This window comes from Cyrtonyx montezumae, unplaced genomic scaffold (assembly GCF_038088225.1).
Source record: "Cyrtonyx montezumae isolate F1298 unplaced genomic scaffold, pur_monq_1.0 scaffold_36, whole genome shotgun sequence".
Lineage (NCBI taxonomy): Eukaryota > Metazoa > Chordata > Aves > Galliformes > Odontophoridae > Cyrtonyx > Cyrtonyx montezumae.
Genome location: NW_027072041.1, coordinates 12,176,856 through 12,190,364, shown reverse-complemented (window position 1 = coordinate 12,190,364; position 13,509 = coordinate 12,176,856). Strand labels below are relative to the sequence as shown.

Here is a 13,509-nt window from a genome sequence, read left to right as displayed (position 1 = left end):
CTGTTTCAAAATCTGCTTATGGTTATTGGCCAACACACTCCCCAGAGAAAACTACTTTTTGAGAGATTTGTTGGTAACTAATATTGTCTGATTTTTTTTGTTTGTTTTTACAACAGTTCAAAGATCTTGAGTTCTTTTAAGAGTCCCACAAGACAAATGAGCAGATAAAATGCAACTTCAATCAGATAACATTTCATTTTATCACACAGTTCTGTGGCTTAACTGGAAGAGTTCTGTTTATAAATGGTGAAAATAACTGCATACTGTGTACATAAGGCATACAAGGTATATAAGCTAAAAAATCAGGAGAAACTATTGCTTTAGCTAAGATAAATGTAGAAAAATGCAATATTTATATTCATGCATTCACTATTTACAAAATCTTTTCAAAATACTCCTTTTCAGGTATGGTGGCTACTAAATTAAGTATTGCCAGATAAATGTTAACAAAGGTTAACATGTAAATAATTCAGCATAACAGCTCTGAAAAATTTCTAGCTACCATGATGTGTCATTTACTCTGGATAATCAAAGCTCACACTGTGTCAAACGAAAAAGAAATCTGGGACAATTTTTTCATAAAGTGATTTCATAGAATCATTTAAACTGGAAGTGATTTTTTAAAGGTCACCTAGTCCAACTCTCCTGCAATGCACAGGGATACCCACAGCTCCCTCAGGAACTGTAATTCCCAAGAATTATGAAACCCGATATTTTAATTTTTTATGTAATATGTTCAAAATACTGTTCAAATGTACATCGTTGATCAATAACCTTCTATGTAAATTTATAAATCAGTACGCTAGCAAAGTAAATCACCCACGTGAAATTACTCCATAGAGTTATTTCTTTTCATTTTAACACCTCTACATGATAATATTTGAAACAAATAAATTTGCCAATGTAGCTGACATCTTTCAGATATTTAAAAACAATATTTAATTATAAAAACAATAAGAAAGCTTAAAACTCAAAAGCAGTATAGCAACATTTTAAAGCTGGCCAGAAAACTGACATGGAATTAAACACATTTTCATTATATTTTTGGAAACAAATCCAGGAAAAAGATAAGAATTAATTGTAGTCTGCTATTATGCACCTCCTAGCCTTTCCCTAGTGAAAACAAACATACATAGCCTATTTTTTTTTTCTCATAAAATGACTCCTAGGACTAGAATTGTCTATAAAAAGCTGTATAACTTGGAGACCAAGAATGATTTCCCTGCTCTTGGAGAACTTTGCTATTCCCTTGAATCCTGTGATCAGGACTACCTCTGAGAAGCATCACCCTGAAATCTTTCACACAAGAATTCTGGACAGTAGCAGTAATAACAGAAAAATGAAAGTTATCCTTTGGCATGAATTCCTTTTTAGCATCAGCAAGTGTTACAGAAATCAATTATACAGTGAGACATTAAAACTGACAAAAAAAGAGTTAGGACACCTTTACCACTTATTACCTGACATTACTAGGTAACATCAAGATAGACTGAAATGCTACAACAAATTTGAATGGTGTAATGATCACATTAATAGCTTAGGTGTATCATGACTTGAATTTGACAAAATATGAACAGTTCCGTTAAAACACAATTGGAAAAATAATGAATCTTGTGCAACAAGTTTTCATCTCAGAGGCAGGTTTGGTAAAACATAAAAGTTCTTCTACAAGAAATGCCAGAAGACCACATGCTAAAAGTTACCTTACTTGATCTTTTCCAACTCTTCCTCATTAGCATTGTCTGAAAATAAAATAGAGCATTTTAATTACCTTTTCTCTGATACGCAGAAAAGGAGGCCAGCTGTCTCCATTGAGACAATCCACATTTAATGACCATTATCACTGAAGCAGCAACACATAGACTGCAGCAACAACTAAACAGGACTGAAATAAATCCAGGCAACTAGCAGCACTGATCACACCCAGGCATACTTTTCTGGGAGCTATGAACTTCATATTATTGCAGATAATGTGTTACATGAAAATGATTTAAAAAGAAGAAAAAAGAAAAAAAAAGTGTCATTATTTACAGTGACTTCAATTTTAACTGATCCTGGAACTTGTGGGTTTTTATATATATATATATATATTTTTTTTTTTTTTCAGTTCTTCAGAACACTACTGTCTAACTCAGGGCTGTAGCTGCTTGAAGATAAGCCCTACATAAGGATCCCTGGGCAACATGCAACTATTACAAAATCTCTAGGACTGCCATTGCTATTTAATTTAATGGCGATAAAAAATAGCTCAGTTATTTAATAATTACATGCATGAGCTAAAATAAAATATATGGGATAGAAATGAGACTCCTAAATACAAAACAAAACCACCAAAACCACAGTGAGACACAGCAGCCATATCCCATTACCTAAATACTCTGTGAAACTTTGGTTTGCTAGAGAGAATGCTTTAACATGCTGGGAGGCAGTGCCCAGAGACACATATTCTTAATTGGTAAATAAAATCACTCAAGATTGATGTGGACAATTTACTCGTGAGCACAACTGTTGCTTAAAGCAGTTCTATGGAAATACTGAGAGATTAATCTGATCAATTTCACATTTCTCATTCTATGTTTTCATTGTGCAAGAACAATTCAAAGGCCATTAATTTTTCTTGAAGATTTCTTCAGCTCTATCTATCTATATATTTAATTAACTATTGCAAAAATACTTTTTCTTTACAGAGTGAAATACATTTTGATGTATTACCATTCTATATGATTAAATTATTATGTGGGGGAAAAAAAATTGTGGTTTTCCTACTTTTATAATATCCTTAAATTGGTTCAAATAGGTGTATCTTGATGTGAGATGAACAACACCTGGCTGGTAAGGAAGATTTTTAATTGTTATGGACAGATAAAGCTTTACAGCTTTATGTTAATGAAACTGTGGTACTGGTAAATATTCATAGATATCTGAACATCAAAAAAACAGGAGAAAGCCACTTAGCCCATTTTTATGGATAAAGAGAGGCATGTGGGAACCAAGCAGCCCAAGGTCAGGGTAATTCATGGATAAGGGCACCACTGCCTCATCCTGGATATCATCATGTAGAGCACAGGCCTAGCTTTGACTCAGGCTGGGAGTAGGGTAGACAATCTAGCCCAATTATCTCAATGAACCACATACACGACACTATTTTAGCTTCAAGGAGTTAAGTTCCTGTACTAGCTACAAAAACATATGACTACCTTTTGAGCACTCTGGCATGGTGACCAACTGTAGCAAGATAAGCTGTAAATACCCTTAGAAACCAAGAAAGCAAATAAATAGCATAGGGCAAACTGTGACGAATGAACTACACAGAACTATTTCATATTAAAATATTCCATGCCTCACTTTACTTCTGTCACTCTTTTTTTCTGTAACAGCGTTACATCTTTGACAAAGTTAAAAATAATATATCAGCTTGCACTATGTGATTTAAGACAGCAAACAAATTGACAGCATATTAATGTTGCCAATGTTTTTATTGATAAAAAAAAAAAGTATTTAGCACCACTTGGGATTACTTATCTAAGAAAAAATAACGCTGTAATTTTAATCTCAGAACAGGTAACACTCTCATGTTTCCTTTTTTTCCATCTTCTATGCCACTCAAGCCATTGGTAGTCCTCAAGCTCTTTGGCCCCCAAGGCCACTGACATGATCAGCCACCAACTTTCAATTAACTGTAGCCAACAGATTACTTTAAGGTATAGGTTAGAAAGGACTGTTTTCAAGACATGCAGCTCCAATGAATTCACAGTCACTGTGCAAGACCTGTGGTGATGAAATCTGTGCACTGAGACTTACTAGAGAAAGGGCCAGTAACACTCACATGCACTATACAGCACCAATGGTTGCAAAACTGAGCATGGAATCTGCATACAACATAGACATTTCTAACTGGCATGCATATAACAATATATGGTGCACAGGCATGCATAAAGTACGTGTATTCAAAGATAAATATTAAAAGAATATTGTTGTAATCACAGAAACAAAATAAGCTTCATTTTAGTATGTCTAAGAAAAATGTAAATCATTACTGACTTTTTAAATTTGCATTCTTTAAAATGATAGATTAAGGAAAAAGTAACATCATAAACATTTTTACAAGTTAGAAGTTTTTTTTTTTTGTTATTGCTGTTGGAGTGCTCAAGTCTGAACATGTTTTATATACACATACTTTTCAAATACTTTCATATTTTGTCCTCTTTGCTTACACTAGATAACTAAACTATCTATTCCATGAAAGCAAAAAAAGTGAAACGACTATGTAAACCTAACACAAAGAAAATGCAAATGAATTATTGCAACCATTGCTACTCTAACAGTTCCTTAAAAAAAATCATTTTTCACAAATAACTAAAACCATCCTTATTTCTCATATGTATACCAAGAACTCATTCATCAATTTTGATTCGCAATTTAAGAATGCTCATAAATCAGAATAATCTTCATTTCAACAATGCTCAAAAGAATTGACTTTGTTAATGTACAATGTTTGAATGGTTAGATTACTACTGAAGAAGTTAACACCATTATGCTGTTAGAAAAAGCAGCAGGTCACAAAAGGCAATGATCCATTTAAGATTTGCTAGAAATGTTCATTTTTTCATCTTGTCTATATACATAAATAATTGCAGCTCACTTCTGCATGTTCCTTAGAAAATACACTCCAAAAATCAAATACATTCTGAATTTTGAAAGCAGCATACAGAACCTCCTTTAAATTGAAACAGTGTCTAATATTCAAACTGTCTACTGCTTAAACTTTCTCACAGTATACCAGGACTTGGAGATAAATCTTCAGCTCTTCTAATTCAAAATACAATTTTATTTAGTTAAATGCACATATGGAAACATCAGTGTTCTTAATTTTTACTTGCAACTAAAGAAGTGATTTGCATTTGTCTCAGGAAGTGGGAACTTTTAGATATATATTGTAGAGAATATTGCATTAATCTGCACACTGAAAATAGGCATTTATCAGAATTTCTTCACAAAAGAAGGAAAAGAATTTTCATGTGTGGACAAAATCTTTTTCACATCACTTTATACATCTCAAGGCTTCACAAAAGACAGATCCATCCAAAACCAAAATCAACTATTAATCTTCTACAGTAACTGCTTCTTTTTAAAATCACTAGTAATAATAGCTCACACATAGACAGGAACCAATATACAATAAAGCTCCCAATTTTGCACCATCAGTCCACTGAACATCCAACTGGAATATCTTATCAACCAGTGCAGGTGCTAAAAGTGTAAATATATCCTATTCAGCATCACAGGATTCATCTTATAACCTATTCATATTGATACAACTGTGTTATGCTGATAAAATACTTTGCTAGAAAGAATTCTGTCCATCCACTATCTAGCTACAAATATTATCTATAGATTCACCCTTTATCTACACCTGCATACCTGACCTCCAAAACACTCTCAGTTGCTCCACTTCAGGGAGATGAACTATATTTTAGGAAAGTCTAATCTGCATTACAAAATTATCAAACAAACATCAAGTTTTGTTCAAATGGCTGAGGTATGGATTATGATTAGTATGATTACAGAGCTGCCAAAATACAGGATCAGACATAATGCTACTTTTGTGCCATAGCTATATGGAAAATCTAGTGCACATTTTGTTGAAGCTATTCTTTCCCTCTTCTCCTGAAAAGTCTTAACAAGTATTTGTAATTTAAGTACACAGAAATTAAGGTATATGCAATTTATCTGCTAGTTGTTTATCTCTGAGTTCTTCAGTTTTATGATTTAACTATTGTGTACTATCTGCATAATATTAAACTGCTTGTGCATTTTGTCAACAAGTAAACCAATAAAATTTATTCAAACGAAAATATACTTCTCAAAACAGGTTATATAGGGATATAAAATCAATATGATTTAAGAAAATCAGTAATGACTTAGAAGAAAATGCACGTGGTATGAAGACATACTTTCTATGCAGCAGTCATTAATTTGATATAAAGGTCCTCACTTTTTTTTTAATCTACATATTTCAACACGTACTATCTGAATTATTACCTATGTGGAGATAAACAGAAGGGAAGCAGTAATCATTCAAACAGAACACTACATAGACTGGAAAGGTAGAAGTTACTTTAATTCTCTAGCATAACGTTTGATAATTTATTTATCTCAACAACAAATAATTCAATAAAAATTATCCTAAATACTAGAAGACATTTTGAAAACAATCAGGGATGACAGTTTGAGTGATACATTTTATAACATATTTCAATTTGTCTGTTCCCTAGAGAGTAAGTAAAATTTAATAAACAAGGACATGTGGTAAGCGAGTGAACGATAACTGTGGCTCGAATCATTATATGCATATTACATTCATATACATGAATTCACTATTAATTTTATAGGTCATCTTCCTTTCAATGTGAACAAATTCTCAAATTTTACTACAACTTTGACAGGACTGCTCTAAGATTCTTATCTTGGGAAGAGTGATTTCTAATGGTAAATAGAAAACTTAAGAGTAAGAATCTTGGGTGTTTTCAGAATAAAAGTTTATACAACAACAGGTTGAATAAAAAAAAAAAAATTAGGTCACTTCTGCTAAACTAAGTGGGTTAAGTGATTAAATGGAAAGGTAATAATGAAATGTTGAGCAGCACAAATCCAGTTCTTTCTACCATTACTATCAGCCAGGTGTGAAAAGTTGCTGTTCGGGAAGTCTGTGGCAAATTCAGATACTAATTCCCTGAATAAATGCCCATAAGAAAGACACATTACAATGTCTTAACTTCTCTTTTTCATTGAGCTCCCTTTGTATAATAGTAGTTTTCCTTAACACTGAAAGGTAGAGTAGCCATTTCTACCTGTATGGTGAAAAATGGAAACAAACCTACTGCCCACTCACTGATTTCCCACATAAAAACACATTTCCTTCTGTGCTGCACAGGATTATGGCACAGTAATGCTAAAGTCACTAGTAACAACAAGGCGATTACCAGCTGACTTAGAAATGCAGGTTTTAGCCAAAGACACAATTTAAGAGATAATCACTTGTGTCGCAAGCTTGAAAGGTTCCACTCTGAGCTGCCTAAATAAGGATAATGCACCATTTAAATAAGCTTTTTATGTATTATAATCACTTGCTATTATTTTGCTAAGTTCTAAGAGAATGTTGGAAAAGAAAAAAAAAGATGAGAAACCTGTTTACAATACTCTACATCTTTGTCATACCAATTATCAAACAAGTAGTTCCTATTACTGAGTTACTATTTGGAGCTCAAAGGAAAAGAGGGAAAAGAACAATATCACAAGCCACTAATATTAGGTATGTAACAGACAAAGTAGCGTCCTTTATCTTTTATAGAAGCATATTTACTCTTACAAGTATGTATTTGATCATGCCCCTGTTTATGGAACAGGAAATGAATTTAAATGGAAAATTTCATCAAATTCTTTTTTTCACCTCCTGAATCAAAAGGAATCCACATTATTTAGCTAACTCTGAGCAAGATTTTGTGTCTCATATTTCTACTGCAAATGGACTATTACAAGTCAAAAATCAATATATGAAAAACCTGTAATCTAAGTTGTACTGTTGCTGTCGTAACTAACAGGATCCATATTTAAAAACCACAAAGCATTTTCACTAACAATTACACAGCTTAGAAAAACAAGATTGACAAAGGAGTTACAATAAGTGTAGAAAAACAGGCAATTTTGCAGTTGTAAAATCTTGATGAAATTTAAAACTATCGATATTATAAGGCAAAAATCAGAAATACAGAAATACTACTTTTCCTCAGGTTTCTTTCTTTTCAGAGGTGAATAGTATCTAAATAATCTTGTCTGCAGACATCAGCACTAGGTTCAAAATTCTTCTCCAGTGGTTTATTGATATTATCCCATTTTTATCAACATCATCCTCCTGTAATTGACTTTAGCAACCTGTAAATCATTTATGTTCTATCTGGATAATTCACTATTTTCTCAGAGAATATCCAGCACAGACAAAGCATGCTTAACTATAACACAAACACTGCTCATCATTATCCTAGGAACTGAAAAAAAAACCAAATTAAACTCATGAGATATAGTTCTCGTGCTTTAAGTAATCCAATCATAGAGAGATAACAACAGCAATGACACTTATTAAAATCTCAAAATTACCACTTCTCGCTGTTCTTCTCTTGGAGCCAACAGAACTGACAGTAATATATTTCCCAAATCATGGTCAGGGTAATGAGGATCCTTCAGGCTCAAGGTAACATCTGTTTGCCTAGGAGACAAAAACATGTGCGTTTGTTTTGATTTCAGGCTCTCAGATAATCACATTTCTGAATCTTGACAATTATAGAAATCTGCATATATATGAAGCTACTTGAAAATAATGTGACAAATTTAGCTTATTAAGTAATACCTTTTAAGTATTTCAGTCTAAACAGTCATAAGTAAACACTAAATACTATTCCTCCATGTTAGGCACTTATACACACTCAAGTAATTAAACCTTTGCTGCAATGCTAATGTATTTAAAAAAACATAAGAAAATAAACATAAACAGCAGGTGGTAATAATGTAAATGAAGACAACATAAAAACAATAAAGTGGTTATAAAAGTTATATTTTCATAGATGTTACAACAAATTTTCTGTATGATACGTTAATATATTTATTAGTATTCATATTACAGTAATTCCCTGAAACAAAGTGTTCTTCCTCTACTAATTTTTTATAAGGTAGGTTTCCATTATTATTTTTCAGCATCATGCTCTATTTTCAGCTTCACAAACATGAATTGGCAAACTTAAGGAATTATTAAATAAACTTATTTGTACCTTACCTGTTTAATTCTAATGATGCAAGATTCAAAAACGCTGAACCGATGAAGTCATCTTGAAGTCCGAAGTCATAATCAAAAACCTAAGATGTACAGGGGATAAAAACATTTTGCAGCATCAGAGACCTTTTTCTTTCAAATGTTCCCACTTTGTTTTCTTGAAAACACTTTTCCAAAGTCAAGCCACATGTTTTTCATATGGACAATGAGAATAGGAAAGCATCATTAAACTTTTCACGCATAAAACTTTGAAACTTCTCATTTAGAAGTTGGAATGCATAACGTAAACATGCAATGGTATACTGGAACCAGTCTGTGCATGTGAACAAATTCAGTATTTTTATAAATTTGGCACTAAAAGAGGAAAAATTAAAGCAAGGAGAATCACTAACTGGTTAGACATGAATTAATATCCTTACAAATTTTATACAATATCAGCAGAGAGGAGTTATATGATTGTGAAAAGAGAGTTATTAACAACACTTGCGTAAGTATGATGTATGATAAAAACTCTATCAGTCTGGGTTTTGGAGGTTTTTAAGCTTCAGAAATAATGTAAGGCGATGACTTAATAGATGTGTAAGGCAACAGGAACACTTTTTACTCCACTATGAGGATGCAGCCAGCTAATATTCTGTCTAAAAGAGAATGCACCTGGGCAAGTTTACTGAAATCCAGACAAGAATCTGTGACTAATACACTGAATGGTGTCAATGATTTGAGATAGATTAGGCCCTCTCAAGTCAGAATGAAGAAAATCAAATTATTAAGGAATATCTTCAGTTAGAAATGAGCAAAAAAGATGGATGATAAAATGGAAAGATAACTACGCAAGTCAAAATAGGAAACTTGATCATCTAAATAAAACCTTCTAGTTAAGTTGTATTTCTTTGTCAGATATTGTCATGACAAGTTCTGAAATCAGAAGAGATCTTCAGCTCTAAAAAAAGAGGGATGTTCATCAATAGTGAGAATATTTAACGGAAAAGTAACAGAACTGGACAAAAGGCCTTTGATTTTTATATATATACTTAACTAATGCACTACAAAAACCCTTTTAGCAGAAGTTGAAGCTAATCTTTTACAGATACCTTAAAACAGACTGCGTTTAGACAGAAATAATATTACCAAAATCCTATACTCAACTGGATACAAGTACAAATGACTGAATACATCAGTATTTGTGCCCAAGTCCATCATGCGCATCTATCTACCTGAGTGGATACTGTCATATTTTCTGTCTCTCGTTTTCACTATTACATGAAGGACAAGTAAATGATAAAATCTCAGTTCTCCTTGCGAAACAGAGTTGTATGTTTAGTGGACATACATGGCAAACTTAGTATACCTCAGCCGGGTCTTAGAATGTCTGAGTGAGCTACAAATACTGAATATTTAGATGCTGTATTCATAGGACATATCTGCACAGGACGTTATACCTGTTAACACTCCTTCCTAGAAAAAAAAAAAAAAAGAAATGCATACTCCTCTTCCCTTTTCACTTTACTGTAGGGTTGCTATTTGACTTAAATCAAAACAGGTAGCTAGCTTTCTTTTAAGTGTCCCCTTCTGAATCTCCTTCTTTTTTCTACAGTGCTTGCTGTGTGTTCATTCCTTGTGAATTCCTAAGGGTAACAAGGACAGGAAAGGAGCAGTGTAGAACTATAATTCACTTTAAGCTATTCTAACAATATATAAACTCTGTCAATGACTCCTTGGCTCTAATTTGTTTGACATAAATAATACAGAATCTTACCTTTATATATAAGGGCTCTCTTGGGTTATCTATAAGAATACAAGTTTTTTCTTCCCATACAGGATTGAGGTTTTTGTGTATTGTTTTACTTCTAAACACTTCTTTTCCTCCAAGTTTGAACTTGACGTATGGATCACTTGTTCCTGTTAATGAAACATGCTGTCAATTACATCCTTTTAATTCAATACAGATACTAATACAGTTTGTACTGATAGTTATAATAAAAGCATCAGCTTGGAAAAGAATTACTTTTTATTATCACAATCTAATTTTACACCGCCAGTACTCAGCCAATATGTAGTGCTGATGAGAGTGTGCTTGCATTGACTTCTATTGTCTGCAATCCAAACTCAAAGTCACACAAAATGCTGGCTATTCCGGCATAGTTTTTGGTTAATAAAATCATGTCCATATTAGGAGATCATCCTAACGCAATCACAAAAATTAGATTCTAAAATTGATTTCTGTAGTATGTTATCTAATTACATGATGTGTTTAAAAACGCACAGACAGATGTTAGGAATGAATCTCCACTGGCATCACAAGTGTAACACTTCATTGACTTTATTGTGTCCAGAATTCCCTCTAGCTCAACAGTCAAGGTGAGCAAGTTAACTCCAATGTCAGTCCAATCATTTCAGAGATGTCACATAATTGCATATGTACATAGCCTTAAGCTCCCTGATACAGCTGGGGAAGAGTTAACAATGAGCAAACAGGAAATTCCGTAGAGAACTTGGAAAATTGAAATAAAGATGTTCAAAATGTAATTAGCAGAGATTGGATGAGATGCGAGTGTTAAGTCTTGGAACACATGAATCAGAAGGAAGACTGTACAAGTAGAATGTTTCGAGGACATGGATATGACCCTTGATGAGGGCTGAAGAAGGAGGAACTACAGTGCTTTTGTTTGCCCTATCAGGCATTTCAGGAAGCAGTTGGAAAGTAGTGTGTAGATGGATCCAAACCAGAAACATGACTGATGTGCAGCTGGGTGTACTCTTGCTTCAGGTTAACAAAAGAGTTACAAGACACAAGACATGCAAGCTACAATCAAAACGAAACACTGACCTTGACAGCAGACTGAAAAAGGCAATAGGTCTTTCCCCTCTCTATTCTGATTACTAAAAATATAGTTCTATCTTTAAAAGAAAGAAAAAAGTTTGAAAAAAATCAAACTAATTACCTTTTACTATCATGTAAGCAGAAAACATTTTAATGAAAAATATTTAATGGAGTTCATCATCATAATTCTGTCAACAGTTTCTCAAAGTCATGTTTGCATTCAAATCCATAAAGAAAGGACTATCTTTTATTAAATTGCACCATGCTCTTCTGAACATGACTGCTAGAGCTCTTTGCATTATTTCATGTACCCACTAGATGTCAGTACTCTTTAGTTAAATTCATATATCCCTTAAAAAAAAAAAAAAAAAGAAAAAAGAAAGATTGGGAAAGTGGGATCTCACCTGTGACAGTTATGACCGCACCACTTTATCATTACTAGGATAGAATCTCAGTGGTATATAAGTTTAATCCAGTCCGTTTAGCCTGAGGTTTTTCATGTTTGAGTTCATACTGTGAGGCGTGGAAAATACTTTGAACGTGGATGCCAAAAAATCAACGGGAGTAGTATGAGTCCTAAATCTCCCACAAGCCATAATTCTCAGAGATGTTTCTCACTGCTGTCTCGAGCTGCTGATAAGCTTTAGGCATTCTCATAAGACTCCCAGGAAATTTAAAATGGATTTAAAACACTGTTGTGAGATAAATATTTAATGAGTATTTTAGGACCCAAATGTCCAACAGTTTAATATTAATTCAATTTTGTGTGTCAAATTTAATAGTGAAGTATGTCAAACATTATTTAGAGTATACTGAAAAACCTTAGGGTTTGTATCTCTGTGCCATGGATGCTTGAAACTTGATTAGACACTTCTCCACTTTAAAGCCAAGCATTCATTAAATCCACTTAGTTAAAAGCTCCATTGCCATCATAGAGCTTTTACATTCCTTGAAGAGAGACCTGTAGGTTTTTTAATGGTTACATATAAGAAAGATTAAATTCAAAATTAATCGATCTAATCAGTCACCCAAACTTCCACTAAAACTCTGCTGAGCTGGGCAAAACCCTAGGGATCTCAAAACATTCTTGGAATACAGTTCTGGGCTCCCCAGTTCAAAAAAGCCAGGGACCTCCTAGAATGAGTCCAGTGAAGACTCACAAAGACAATAAGTGGCCTGGAGCACCGCCTGTATGAGGGAAGACTGGGGAAAAAAAAAGACTGAAACAGGATCTGATTAATGTTAAGAGCCTGTGCGGGTTGCCTCCCCTTCTCCCTGGCTCCCTTCCTTCCGGCGCGCCAGAGTTCGAACGAGAGGCGGCTGCGTTCCTTAACTAAACGGTCGCCGGGGGGGGTGAGTTCATTCCCCTTATCTCTAATATCTCTGTAGCGCCTCTACCTCAAATAAAGGCTCTGTCACTGCCTTTGCTTGCTTTACAACTGGATCACAACCTCCTCCAGACCTCTGTGTCACAGGGTCTCAATTTTAACATGTTACAGTAATACCAATGACATTTGTTCAGATACATCATATAATTTCACCATATTGTATTATATATTCATATTGTCAGTATGATATTAATACCACCATATGAAGACAATATTATCTGTGATTTAATAAATGTATCTATTTTAATATATGTGCATTTTTAATATCAACAGTTCAATTTAAATAAGTATATCTTTGCTTTTTTATTAAAATTACTTTGCTTGTGATGTTCACATCACATAGAAGTAGTAAAAATCTCAGACACTTTACAGTGAGCCCCAAAGAATCTGACATCCTTACTATTGAAGTCTCAGATTTTCCATTGGTTTCCTTGTTACTGAGGTCTAACAGCCCAAATGCAGGTAGGACAAACATA

The 13,509-nt window shown here is 33.5% G+C and overlaps 1 protein-coding gene across 1 annotated transcript in view; it reads right to left on the bottom strand.

Moving 5' to 3' along the window:
* MCTP1 (multiple C2 and transmembrane domain containing 1) overlaps positions 1 to 13,509 on the bottom strand; it is a 193,727-nt gene that overhangs the window by 138,849 nt on the left and 41,369 nt on the right. Inside the window, exons 4-7 of the mRNA XM_065745475.1 lie at positions 10,581 to 10,723; positions 8,828 to 8,907; positions 8,155 to 8,263; positions 1,704 to 1,742 (exon numbers count right to left, since the gene is read on the bottom strand). Of these exons, the coding sequence (XP_065601547.1) occupies positions 1,704 to 1,742; positions 8,155 to 8,263; positions 8,828 to 8,907; positions 10,581 to 10,723 (371 nt within the window). The remainder of the gene's footprint in view (positions 1 to 1,703; positions 1,743 to 8,154; positions 8,264 to 8,827; positions 8,908 to 10,580; positions 10,724 to 13,509) is intronic.